Source organism: Pezoporus flaviventris, unplaced genomic scaffold, assembly GCF_033815535.1.
Source record: "Pezoporus flaviventris isolate CSIRO_AGI_PZ_B2104156 unplaced genomic scaffold, CSIRO_AGI_Pfla_v1 ptg000001l, whole genome shotgun sequence".
NCBI classification, from domain to species: domain Eukaryota; kingdom Metazoa; phylum Chordata; class Aves; order Psittaciformes; family Psittacidae; genus Pezoporus; species Pezoporus flaviventris.
In genome coordinates this window covers 37348072-37360363 of record NW_026892549.1, presented here as the reverse complement: position 1 = coordinate 37360363, position 12292 = coordinate 37348072, and the positions used below count along the sequence as shown (strand labels likewise).

The window sequence follows — 12292 nt, the reverse complement described above, 5'->3', positions numbered from 1 at the left end:
ACTACAGTAAGCCAGGCAATTTAAGCCCAAGACTTACAGCAGATGCTGTTAATAAAAAGTAAATTAGATATGCTTAATTATGTTATATTGTCTGTAGAGGCTAAAATACACTGGTGTCAATATATACATAGAGTTTCTGAGAATAAAGTAATTCATAATGGTAGTTTTACATGTAGACATTTTTATTGAGTCTCCCACATCATCATTCTTTGATCTTTTTCTGGTTTATTTTCTATTCATAGATTTTGATTTGTATTTTTGGAATTTAACATTTATTTCTCTCTTTTTCTCTAGAGCACACAAACTCTAAGAATCCATCTTGCTACTAACAGGTTTTCATTTGCTTTATGATTTTTTTCAGACTTTTGCATTGTATTGGTTTGCATATTATTTTCTTTCTTGCTTTTTGCAATCTCATTAGTGTTTTTATTAAATCTTAAATAACTTTTCCCCATAAATTTTAATGTAGCATTTTAACTGTCCATTCCATATTAATACTGTTTAAACATTTTAAAAGTATTTTTATTTTTCTGCTCACGAACTAAGTGGCTATTTTGTCTAATTTGTACACTAGGTGGTTGTAAATGCCCTTGTAGGAGCAATTCCATCTATCATGAATGTATTGCTGGTTTGTCTTATATTCTGGCTCATCTTCAGCATCATGGGAGTAAATCTGTTTGCTGGCAAATTCTATCACTGTGTCAACACCACAACTGGTGAGATGTTTGATGTCAGTGATGTCAACAATTATACTCAGTGTGAGGAACTCATAAAAAACAATCAAAGTGCCCGATGGAAAAATGTGAAAGTAAACTTTGATAATGTAGGAGCTGGATATCTTGCTCTTCTTCAAGTAGTAAGTAAATTTATATAATTTCTTTTTGCTCTTTTTAAAGACGTCTACAAAAAATGGGCAATTTAGGACTGTTAGGGAGTGGAATAATTTCTTCATAGCAGTGACGTACAGCTTACATAATTCTACTGCATTGTTACCTATATTTTTTGTATTCAAGATAGTAAAATAACTTTCCATTTCAAGGCTAGGGAACACAGTCTCATCGTGATGATAATAATGTGAAAATAATAAATGTAAAAGTTACAAGAATATTTTTACTGCTGCACAATAGAAACTTCAGGAATGTATTTCATGTGTCTTGCCATGGTGGGCAAGGCTCAGAAGTCCCTATAATTACTGAAAAGGTCTCTGCCCTCTTTTATGAGCTCTGTTACCTCGTAAGACAGGAGGGCAGACAGCAGCTTAAAAGAGGGCAGACAAGTAACTGGTCTGAAGTGAGAAATTACTGCCAATACCTCTTACATTCCAGAGGTTGCTTCCAACCCTAATGATTTGGTGATTCTGTGATCATTACACATCCACAGCAAAATTCTTTGAGAGCCAAAATCCATTAATCTAGGCACTTTGTCACTGTGAAATAATTTTTCTTTTCTCAACAGTGTGATCAAGGTAAAATGGATTTTCCTTCATGTTTATGCTTATCTAAGGAACCAGTATGTAAGTTAGATGGTAAAAATAAAAACATACCAACCCAGTGTCTCTGATGAAGATATTTGTTTAATACAGCCTTGATTTTCCGGAACTGGAAGCAGGTTTGGGGAAAGTAATAATAAATAAAGCAAGATCTGAGATTAGGGCACCCAATGTTTCATGTACCTTGGAGCCAATTCTTTATTATCGTAATGCTTGTGTAAGAGGTCTGAAATCCTCTAAGAGAAGTAGAAGCTGTCCATGGGAAGAATATGGATAGTTATTGATAAACAGATCCTACTTGAGTATTAGATCTGATTAATCATATAACACTTTCTCTTGATGTTGGCAGATAAACAGTACTTGCTACTAAAATAAATGTACTTTATTAAGAAGTACATGGAACTACAAAGACATTAAACTGTGGCTAAAACAGGAAAATGTAAAATACTTTTATGAAAAAAAATACTAATGATTTATAACTATTATATTCCATTAATGCTTGTTAAAGAATCATTATAATATATTTATGTTAATTATGGTATTGTCCTTGTGAAGTATTAGATGTTATTGTATTGCATGGCATATTCTATTCATTACTGCTACATATTCAAAGTCTGTAAAGTCAGCACTCTCATGTGCTGAGTAGTAGTACTGAATGATGATCCTAATTCTCTGACCAGATCGCGTTGCTACCCACTAGAGACTAAATCATCTTATTACCAATACTCGACTCTGAAAATGTACAAAGAAAACTTCTAGTCTCTTGAAACTGTCTGAATGTCGTCTCTGTCATTCATGCAGACAGTGTTGGTCTTTAATTCCTACATCACACCTGTGAACCTTTCATTCTTGTCTTTTATTCTTTCTGTTCTGATTCTTTTCTTTTCCAAAATTCCCTTCTGCCCTTTACTTTTCATGCAGAGATTAAAGGATCCTTGAGCATGTATCTTGTCACCTCTTCAGCTGATTGTCCCCATTAACATTCTCCCTCCGCTCTTCTCCTGTGTTTATTGCTCTTACCAAACTAATCCTCTTCTAATATTGCTATGCAAAGTGCACCAAATGCCTGCCAATTGTCAACTGAACCACAAAGAGCTATGAAGCCTGGCTTCAAGTATACCTTCTTAATATATATCTGTATTGCACTGCAAAATTCAGGACATAAAAACTGCAGGAATGCAAGTTTTCTGCTGTGGAAAGTTATAGCTGTACCAAAGTATCAGAGCTACTTATGGAAAGCACAGATGCAAATATACCCCTTGGGATAATTCCTCTCCTGAATCTCCTTAGAAGAGATCTTTTTTATCTGTTCATTTAACAGGCATTTTAGCTCTTTTTTCTGTATTGTGAATAAGCCCGGAAACCCTGGCTAATGGGTGGGCACTTGCGCTTTCAACCGGCATGTCACACCAACCCTTTGGTGTTCCTCAGACAGTGGATGTTCCATGTCCATGAAAATCACTGCCTTAGAGCAATGATGACAGATCTTATTTTCCTCTATTCTACCTGAAGTCTCTATAGGAACTCAGCCCAGAGTTTTGCTGAAGTTAATCTCAGTTCTTTCATAGTTCACTTTTTGGTCTTCTGAAAATCTTATTCCTCAAGAAATAATGTGTGTGTTTATATATATATATATATATGTGTGTATATACATATATATATATATTTTTATCGGAGACTATTCCTTTTAGCTATGTGGGATTAAAACATTTCTAAAAATACCATGGTAATTTAGACATAGCAAAAACATTCAGATGCATGTTCATATCTGTTCAGAAGTTGTACTGCTGACTCCATCAATTCATACTGTGCACTTGATAAAATTTTTGTCAGCATGAGTGGTTCTAGTAGATTTTACTTGAACAGCTCCAGTCTATCCAAGTCTACCATTCTTAATCTGCAAAGCAAGAATCTGCAGCTCCAAATACACTTTGCCCTTGCTGAGACCTTCAGAGACTTTTAATAAGTGAAAAATAACTTCTCAAAAAAAAATAGTATTATTATAAAAAATATACCCGTGTTAATAAATGTGGTTTACATATTTAGATATCATTTTACTAAAAGTTAAGGCCCAAATGCTGTGACCTAGTTATTTTCCACATCATGAATTTTTATAGGAAAGACAAACAACTGTATTTTATTTCTAGGCTACTTTCAAAGGATGGATGGATATTATGTATGCTGCTGTTGATTCACGAGATGTAAGTGTAAGACTTTCAAATATAATCTGTTGGCCATGTTCTGAGTGTAGAATTTAAACAGCTACACATACAATAACATTAAGAATTATAATCAGCACCAGTACATATTTTTCTAGATACTTTTAGTCGAGAAATGAACTTTATCTAATTTCATGAATCTTAGAATTTGTAGTGGAAAGAATTAATCCTACTTCCTTCTGTTTAGGCAAATAAGATAAATTAACTTAATGGGACTTTTTTAAAAAGCTAATGTTAATTAAAAAAGAAGAAGAGGGTTTTAAACCACTTCTTTTGGTAATCTTGGGTATTAATTTAAGATTATATAATGCAATTATTACATATTGAATATATTAATCTTGTTTTATAATATGTAACTACATTTCATTTTTTTTATTTAGGTCTGAGCACTTCCTTTATATATTTAAGTGCAATTAAATTCTAAGTTTGAAGAACATCTGTTTTCTAGGAATTAGAATTTTAAATAGGCTACAGAACTAAATCATATAAGCCCAAAAGAATTCCAAGGAGATTTAGGTGATAGTAAAATTGATTGATTCTGTTGCATCAAAATATACTGAACATAATATAAAATATTTAGATTTGTGCTGTTAAAATTTTAAGTATTAATGACTGCTCTCAGTCCCACATTGGTTCTTCCTTCTATACAAGGAACTTTGTGTATATGTACATACATAAACACATCTGTGTGCATATTTAGTCTAAAATTCCATATCAGCAATCATTCTTTCAACCTCCAGTTCTCCAAATACTGAGTGGAATGGACATGTTTAGTCTTTTTAATAACTAAGTACAGTTTAAAGATTTTCTAGCTAAGTTAGCATATACCTACTCATAAATTATATGCACTGTGTTTTTACATTTAATATTCCCAGGTTGATAAAATTTACAATGTTTTGCAGGTAGAAGATCAACCTAAGTATGAGGACAACTTGTATATGTATCTTTATTTTGTCATCTTTATCATATTTGGATCATTCTTCACCTTGAACCTTTTCATTGGTGTCATCATAGACAACTTCAACCAACAAAAAAAGAAGATAAGTATTTAAAATGTTTCCATAGCTCTACAAATTAACTTTTTAATGTAAAGCTAATAAAAATCAAAAGTCATTTTGAGTCCTTGAATAAAAACATCTCTTTTTTTAACACAATCTGTGTTGAATCTGTGTGGGTGATTTTGACCTTTGCATTTCATCATTTTGACAAGTGAAAAGGGACAAGTCAGGAGTTGGGTCATAATACTGTGCAAATTGTGTAAGAGCTAAAATGAAAATGCAAAAAGGGAATGTGCATTATTCTTTTGATTAGATGCAATAATATCTGCCATATTAACCTTTTAGTTAACTTTTAAAATTCAAGATAAATTAATTTTAATTAAACTTATAAACTGTTGGCACTTAATATAATACGGCATTGTTTTCATGCAGTAGATAATAGTTCTGAAAACTGATTAAATAGTGGGTTAATAGTAAGTTCGACAGACTTCACATGAATAGGCTTAAAGATACAAGTAAAAAAGTGTACAAAAGAAGTCTATTTTCTAACAATTTTGTAAGAAATTAGATGAACTTGTTAGACACAATCTATAATTTATTAGCAATAATAATGCAAAGGTATAAAAGGAAGATTTATTTCTATACATTTGACATACAAGTCTGCTTAAAAAATATATTGATAATGCAAATAATTTCTAAATAATTTTAAAAATAAAAAAATACAAATAATCACATTTAAAAAATTTTGAAGGCTCATGATTCTTAGCCTTCAGCTGCCAAAATGAACCTCAGGATCATTCTAAATCTTTGTATGCTGTGAAAAAGCAGTTTTGATTTGGTTTTATCTGGTAACCAAGTAGAAAGCAGCAGTACTAAACAGAATCTATGGTTAAAGTCAGTTGTGAACTACAGAAATTTTTCCATGTGAAAATATTCTTTAGCTTCTTAAAAGAGCCATAAACACATCTGAGGCTACTTCCTCCGTTTCTGTCAGTTATGCTTTGAACTTCAATATCCAGTTTAGCAGACAGAGACTTTGGCATTATGTTTCTATCTAACTTAGTTCAGATTCACAATAAGCACAATTTATATTGAAATTCAGTCAGTTGCACATCTAACTGGCAGCATGTGCATCTGCAAACAAAGGCTAATTTGAGTTAGTCAAGGTTCTAGTGATATTTTAATTAATAATTTGCTGTGGCATGTTTTGAATTACTTTTTTTAATTTTGTACCAGAGGTGATTAAACCCCTCAGATTAGACCCAAATACTCTCCCCTGACACAACTTGTGCCTCAAAGTTACCTCATTTTAGACCTAGCTATGTGTAATCTTAAAAGTCTGTCTAGAATTTAGGACACATGAGGAAACAATCAGGGTTGTATGCCCCAAATCAGCAAGTTATTTAACAGCATCAGTATAGTAACTTTACAGCAAAATAGACATTTTAGCCATGTCAGCAAAAGTGAGCATGAAGAAAAATTCAACTGTCAGCCTGACAAAGGGGAGGTTTTGTTTTTTTTAGGAATGCATATGAACATCCACACTCTAAATACCTGAACAACATCACTTTTGTTATCTAAATCAAATATATTATATTACAAAGAGACATACCATGGTATTATATTACAGAGAGACTTCCTGTAGTTAAATGTTGTATGCATGGACACGGCAGTAATTAGTTTTGATATTATTTTTTACTTTGGAGGTCAGGACATATTTATGACAGAAGAACAGAAGAAATATTATAATGCAATGAAGAAACTGGGATCCAAAAAGCCACAGAAACCTATACCAAGGCCAGTGGTAAGAGTGATTTGTTTTTTAAAGCCCCTAATATTAAATATTCATTGGGGAATATAATTTTGGCCAACAAGAAAAGGTTATATGTCTGGAAAGAAAATATTATTTCTATTTATTTTATTGTAAAGGTAGAATTTGTCCCTTTTTTTCTTCATTCAGTGGACGAGATTTTTCATGTTTCATTTAAAAACATAGACTCAGAAATATGAACTGTAGGTATTAATAAGGTTAATGTTATGAATTTCATAATTCCCTAAATCCTAGAAAATTACAGTTAATTGTATCATTTATTGGTTCTTGTTACCCCCAGATAAACTTAATTTTCTGTTTTCTTCTCCCAGAAAATGTGTAGGAAATGAGGAGGCACTGGCCCTTGCTGAAGACAGAAGGGGGCAGTGGTCACCTAATGAGAAAGACAGATGCAGATAATCTTACAGGATAAAAGGACACCCTAGGGAGCAAAGCATAAACTAGGATAAATCTGTCTCTGAGATAAGAAACTGTTATTTACTGTACTCCTACAGTGTTTGGAAAAAATAAAATACTTGTTGCACCTTATGCACCAAGTGGTTAAAAATAGTCTTTCTGAGGAGAGACATATGGCAATAAACATTTAGCTAAGTACTAAAGAAAAACTAGGATATTGCAGTCATGGTGTGTTGGAGACATGTAACTTCAGCATTTCAACGATCTCACCAAGCACGATTAGGTTAAGAAAGAGAGAGGCCTGTCTGGCTATTAGTATTACAAACCAGCTAAGAATAATAAGTATCTATTTGGCTGGTACTCTTGCTGGTTGTCAAGTTACACCACCTCTTTTACACCAAAAGAATCAATTGTCAATGTTATTACTGTTATTATTGCATTGTTTCCCTTCCCATCCCTTCGGCCAACAGTGGTACACTTCTTGATCCGCTCGCAAAATGATCTCACAGAGTGAGACACAAACCAGCATGTGCTTAGTATATATTAACAGATGTGTCATGAATGGGTGTTGCTCTGCACTCCTAAATCTTGCAGGGGCTTGCTTTCCCATTTGGCATTTGTAAAGAGAAATATTTTCAGACTATAAACTGTATCCCATCTCTGGTTTTGCAGAACAAATTCCAAGGCATGGTCTTTGATTTTGTAACCAAACAAGTATTTGACATCAGCATCATGATACTCATCTGCCTTAACATGGTCACAATGATGGTAGAAACAGATGACCAAAGTAAAGAAATGGAAACAATTTTATCCCGGATTAACCTTGTGTTCATTGTCCTTTTCACTGGAGAATGTGTCCTGAAATTGATTTCACTTCGCCATTACTACTTCACTCTAGGCTGGAATATTTTTGATTTTGTGGTTGTGATTCTCTCCATAGTAGGTAAGAGCAATTCCCTTTCAAGAAAGAACTAGTGGAAGGAAAAGGGAACATTTGTTTCAGGAATGTTATGATACTGAATTTTTATTGAATGCTATGAATATGAATTTTTCTGTTTCCTGTATGACTTAAATGTTGATTCAGATCTTCATGCATTATAGCGTACAATATAAGAAATGTTGCTTGTAAGATTTTTATCTCTTCCATACTATTTCCTGTCATCTTCCACATCAGAAGAGACGAACTATTTGGCACATCAGATTAACAGGGAATCCTTAGTGGTATATGTGAACTAACCACAAATTTGTTTTCAGTACTAAACCTGAAAAGTATGTGAAGGGGGTGAGATTTTTAATTGCTTTTGATAACTAAGGACTTGGTGAATATTTAGATTTCTGTCAACTAAAAGCTAATGACTCTCCAAGGTGCAACTGAGTTGCGTGACAAAACTTAAAGAGTGATACGCCTGAGCAAGGCTGTGCTGATACAGTGTAGATACTCAGGTAAAGAAAAATAAATTACTGATTTGCAGAAATTAAGTAATATAATTGTTCATAAAAGATGGTAGTAATAGGCTCGGCTTCAAGAACTAATTATGTCTAAGACAGAAATTTCTCTTTCCAGGCTGCTTTAGAAGTAACTGAAAACTTAGGCAGACCCTAATTACCTTGCCACAAGCGAGTCATATTTTACTTATTTTCCTTCTCCTAGATAACATTCCAACATCAGGAAGGTGCTTTCAAGAAAATGGAATAACTTGTATGATGTTTTGCTATAACTATGAGCTTCCTATATTGATTGTTTTGGAGACAGCAATAAATAAATCGTTCTATGGGCAGTGAATTAATGAATTTAAAATTACATTTTAAATATTCACTTTTTTTTTCTCTAGGTATGTTCTTAGCTGAGATGATTGAGAAATATTTTGTGTCCCCAACGCTATTCAGAGTCATCCGACTTGCCAGAATTGGCCGAATCCTGCGTCTCATTAAAGGCGCTAAGGGAATCCGCACGCTGCTGTTTGCTTTGATGATGTCTCTTCCTGCTTTGTTCAACATTGGTCTGCTGCTGTTCCTGGTCATGTTTATCTATGCTATATTTGGCATGTCCAACTTTGCCTACGTTAAGAGGGAAGTTGGGATTGATGACATGTTCAACTTTGAAACGTTTGGCAACAGCATGATCTGCCTGTTTCAAATTACCACATCTGCAGGCTGGGATGGTTTGCTAGCCCCAATTCTTAACAGTGGGGAGCCAGACTGTGATCCCTATAAAGACCATCCAGGGAGCTCCGTTAAAGGTGACTGCGGCAACCCTTCTGTTGGGATTTTCTTCTTTGTCAGCTACATTATCATATCATTTCTGGTAGTGGTGAACATGTACATTGCTGTGATTTTGGAGAACTTCAGTGTTGCTACTGAAGAAAGCGCTGAACCCTTGAGCGAGGATGACTTTGAGATGTTCTATGAAGTCTGGGAGAAGTTTGATCCCGATGCAACACAGTTCATAGAATACAGTAAACTGTCAGATTTTGCAGCTTCATTAGATCCTCCTCTTCTTATCGCGAAACCAAACAAAGTCCAGCTTATTGCAATGGATCTGCCCATGGTAAGCGGTGACAGAATTCACTGCCTTGACATCTTGTTTGCTTTCACAAAGCGTGTTTTGGGGGAAAGTGGGGAGATGGACGCCCTCAGAATACAGATGGAAGATCGGTTTATGGCAGCCAATCCTTCTAAAGTCTCCTATGAACCAATTACAACCACGTTAAAACGAAAACAGGAGGAGGTATCTGCTGTCATTATTCAGCGTGCTTACAGGTGTTACCTTTTAAGGCAAAAAGTTAAAAAGGTGTCTAGTATATATAACAGAAATAAAAACAAAGAAGGATATGGACCAGTTATAAAAGAGATAATTATTGATAAACTAAATGGGAACTCCACTCCAGAAAAGACGGATGAGAGTTCCTCTACAACTTCCCCACCTTCTTACGACAGTGTAACAAAGCCAGAGAAAGAAAAATATGAAAAAGACAAAGCAGAAAAGAACTACAAAAGTAAAGATGTCAGGGAACATAAAAAATAAAGATCTAAGAATTCTGCTTGTTGGACAACTTGTTTACAGTCTTTGAGAACGAAGCATCAACTGGACTCCTGCAGGAGATTTATGCCAAACTGACAGTTTTTACACATACATATATGTGTGTGTGTGTGTGCGCGCGTGTGTGTGTGCATATATATACATTATATATATATACTTAAGGTCAGTGCCTATAACAGAACAGTGAACCTTCATCATCAAACTGTGACTCTGTGAATCAGGGTAACAAACTTGACAAGAGGTTACTGTTTTCACTACAGCTGACACTGCTAAGAACGAGGGAAAAAGTGGCTCCACAGAGAACATGGAGCATGAATTGAGTGCAAAGCGATAATTTTTTGTTTCACATTCTGCAAACACATAGAACAGTAATTCTCTTCACTCTTTGTAATGCAGCTGATACATTTGTCAGATTTTTGCAAAAGCAGTATTAGTGTATTTATTATTTTTTAATTCACAAGCTGTTTACTATTACATGTGACTATTTTTGTAGTAGGTTTTATGTTGGGGAAAGAGGTATGAGGACCAGGTGTTCTACTCTCAGATTCTCTATAATGTATAGAGGGAAGTGATTTGCATAGGCATGCTGCACTTGTCAATCATGCATAAATGAAAATATGACATTGCACAAAGCCAAATACTTTAAGAACTTCCAAGTTTCAGGGTTGCTCTTAAACTTGAGGTGTTCTAACTACTTGTATGACTGCATCCAGATTAATGTGCCTGGAAAGTCTCCCCTAATTTACAGGAATCTGCAATGACTTATTTTTATGCAAATCATTAAACATGCACAAGTTCTTGGTTCTGTTAAAAAATATTGTGTGGTTTCTGCACTGGAAAAACAGCTTTGCCAACATATACTTGAGAGTTCTCTTTTTTTTTTTAACAGCTAGAATTTTTTCCTGGATTACACTTGAGTTACTGCCTTCTCTCATCATAGCCAACATCCAGTGAATCAATAATACCCTTATCCATGTAAATATTAATGGTATACTGTTGTGCATATTTGAGCATAGAATTAAATGGCTTTGCCACATTGAATTGCATCAGATATGTACCACAGTATGGATAATTTGCAAGAGCTCAACGGGACATGTTGTCTTCTGTGTCATTATAGTTAGTTTGGAGAGTATCACTGATGCATGTCAATGCTTTTGCTGCTGTATCTCGCTCCTTCCACTGTCAACAGTCTCCACTATAGGAAGCCATGTGTCAGTGGTGAAGTGAATCAAATTGTCCAAGCAGACCTCATTCTTTCAAATCATTAAGCAATAGTTTGCAGCTATTTATGAGCTTCTTTAGTTTTGCATTTTAAAATTGAAGTGGCTACTATATGGTGTAGAATCAGACTGTACAGGCCATACTGCAAACTGTTTAACCTGTTGAAAATATGGTTAGCATATATAAATAATGTAAAGAAATACCACTGGCAACAGTTTTGTATATAAGAGAAGTGTCTTCAAGTTTGGATCACTGTTTCTTATATTTCTTTCCTCATTGACTTTTTAACCACAGTTATTTCAAACTGGCATCATCACACTCTGAGAAAAAAAAAATGAGTATTCGTAGACTATTTTGTTTTAATATTATATTTGAATATATTTCAATGTGAAGTAAATTGTGTAAATCTGGAACCCAGCTTGTTTCCAAATAGTTATATCTGGTAACAGGAAATAGCAAGGAAATTATTAGAGGAATGTGCAAATTTCTAGCGCTGTTTGAATCAGAAGTTCCAAGATAGTCTCATTGTTCATTAAATCTTTGCTATCTTGCAGTGTCTGTTTACATAGCCTATTCTTATTCTTTTTGAATCATGCTGCACTAGACCTGTAAAACTAGGATCCACAATATTTCCCAAGAACAAAACAGCACATTTGTATAATTAAGGACATCAGGACATTTTGTGTTTCATACACAAGCTAACATTAAATGTAGAATCTTTCTTTTACAAATGTTTTTGACTTGTAATGTGTTGGTGAAATGCATGCAGGAAATTGCTATTACCATAAACAGCGTAAACAATATTACAAATGAGCCAAAAAATAAAGATTTCATTTTTTTATTTTTTGGTTTAGGGCTTTTTTCTTTTCCTCTTTGTCTCTGTCCTTCTCTTGGTTAAAGCAAGGTAAAAACTGGCTTTGGTACAAATAAAGAATGTTCTCTTTATCACTAGAACCAAATATGTTATTCTTCACATTTTAATTTTTATGTAAAACAAAAAAATCTAATAATTTTGACCCCCACCCCGTTGATTTTGACTTCTTTGCCACCAGCATGCCATCTGGGGATAATACAGGACACCTACACATTCTGCCCCAG

At 34.1% G+C, this 12292-nt stretch overlaps 1 protein-coding gene across 7 annotated transcripts in view; it reads left to right on the top strand.

Moving 5' to 3' along the window:
• LOC133268709 (sodium channel protein type 2 subunit alpha-like) overlaps positions 1–12035 on the top strand; it is a 75652-nt gene extending 63617 nt beyond the window's left edge. For 5 of the 7 annotated variants that reach the window (XM_061452270.1, XM_061452251.1, XM_061452260.1 and 2 more), the window contains 6 exons: positions 575–856; positions 3637–3690; positions 4611–4748; positions 6406–6510; positions 7606–7876; positions 8766–12035. In XM_061452270.1, the coding sequence (XP_061308254.1) occupies positions 575–856; positions 3637–3690; positions 4611–4748; positions 6406–6510; positions 7606–7876; positions 8766–9958 (2043 nt within the window). In that variant the 3' untranslated portion in view covers positions 9959–12035. Of the gene's footprint in view, positions 1–574; positions 857–3636; positions 3695–4610; positions 4749–6405; positions 6511–7605; positions 7877–8765 lie in introns of all 7 variants that reach the window. The other 2 variants (XM_061452231.1, XM_061452241.1) reach the window with 1 other exon arrangement.
• Positions 12036–12292: the final 257 nt, after the last annotated feature.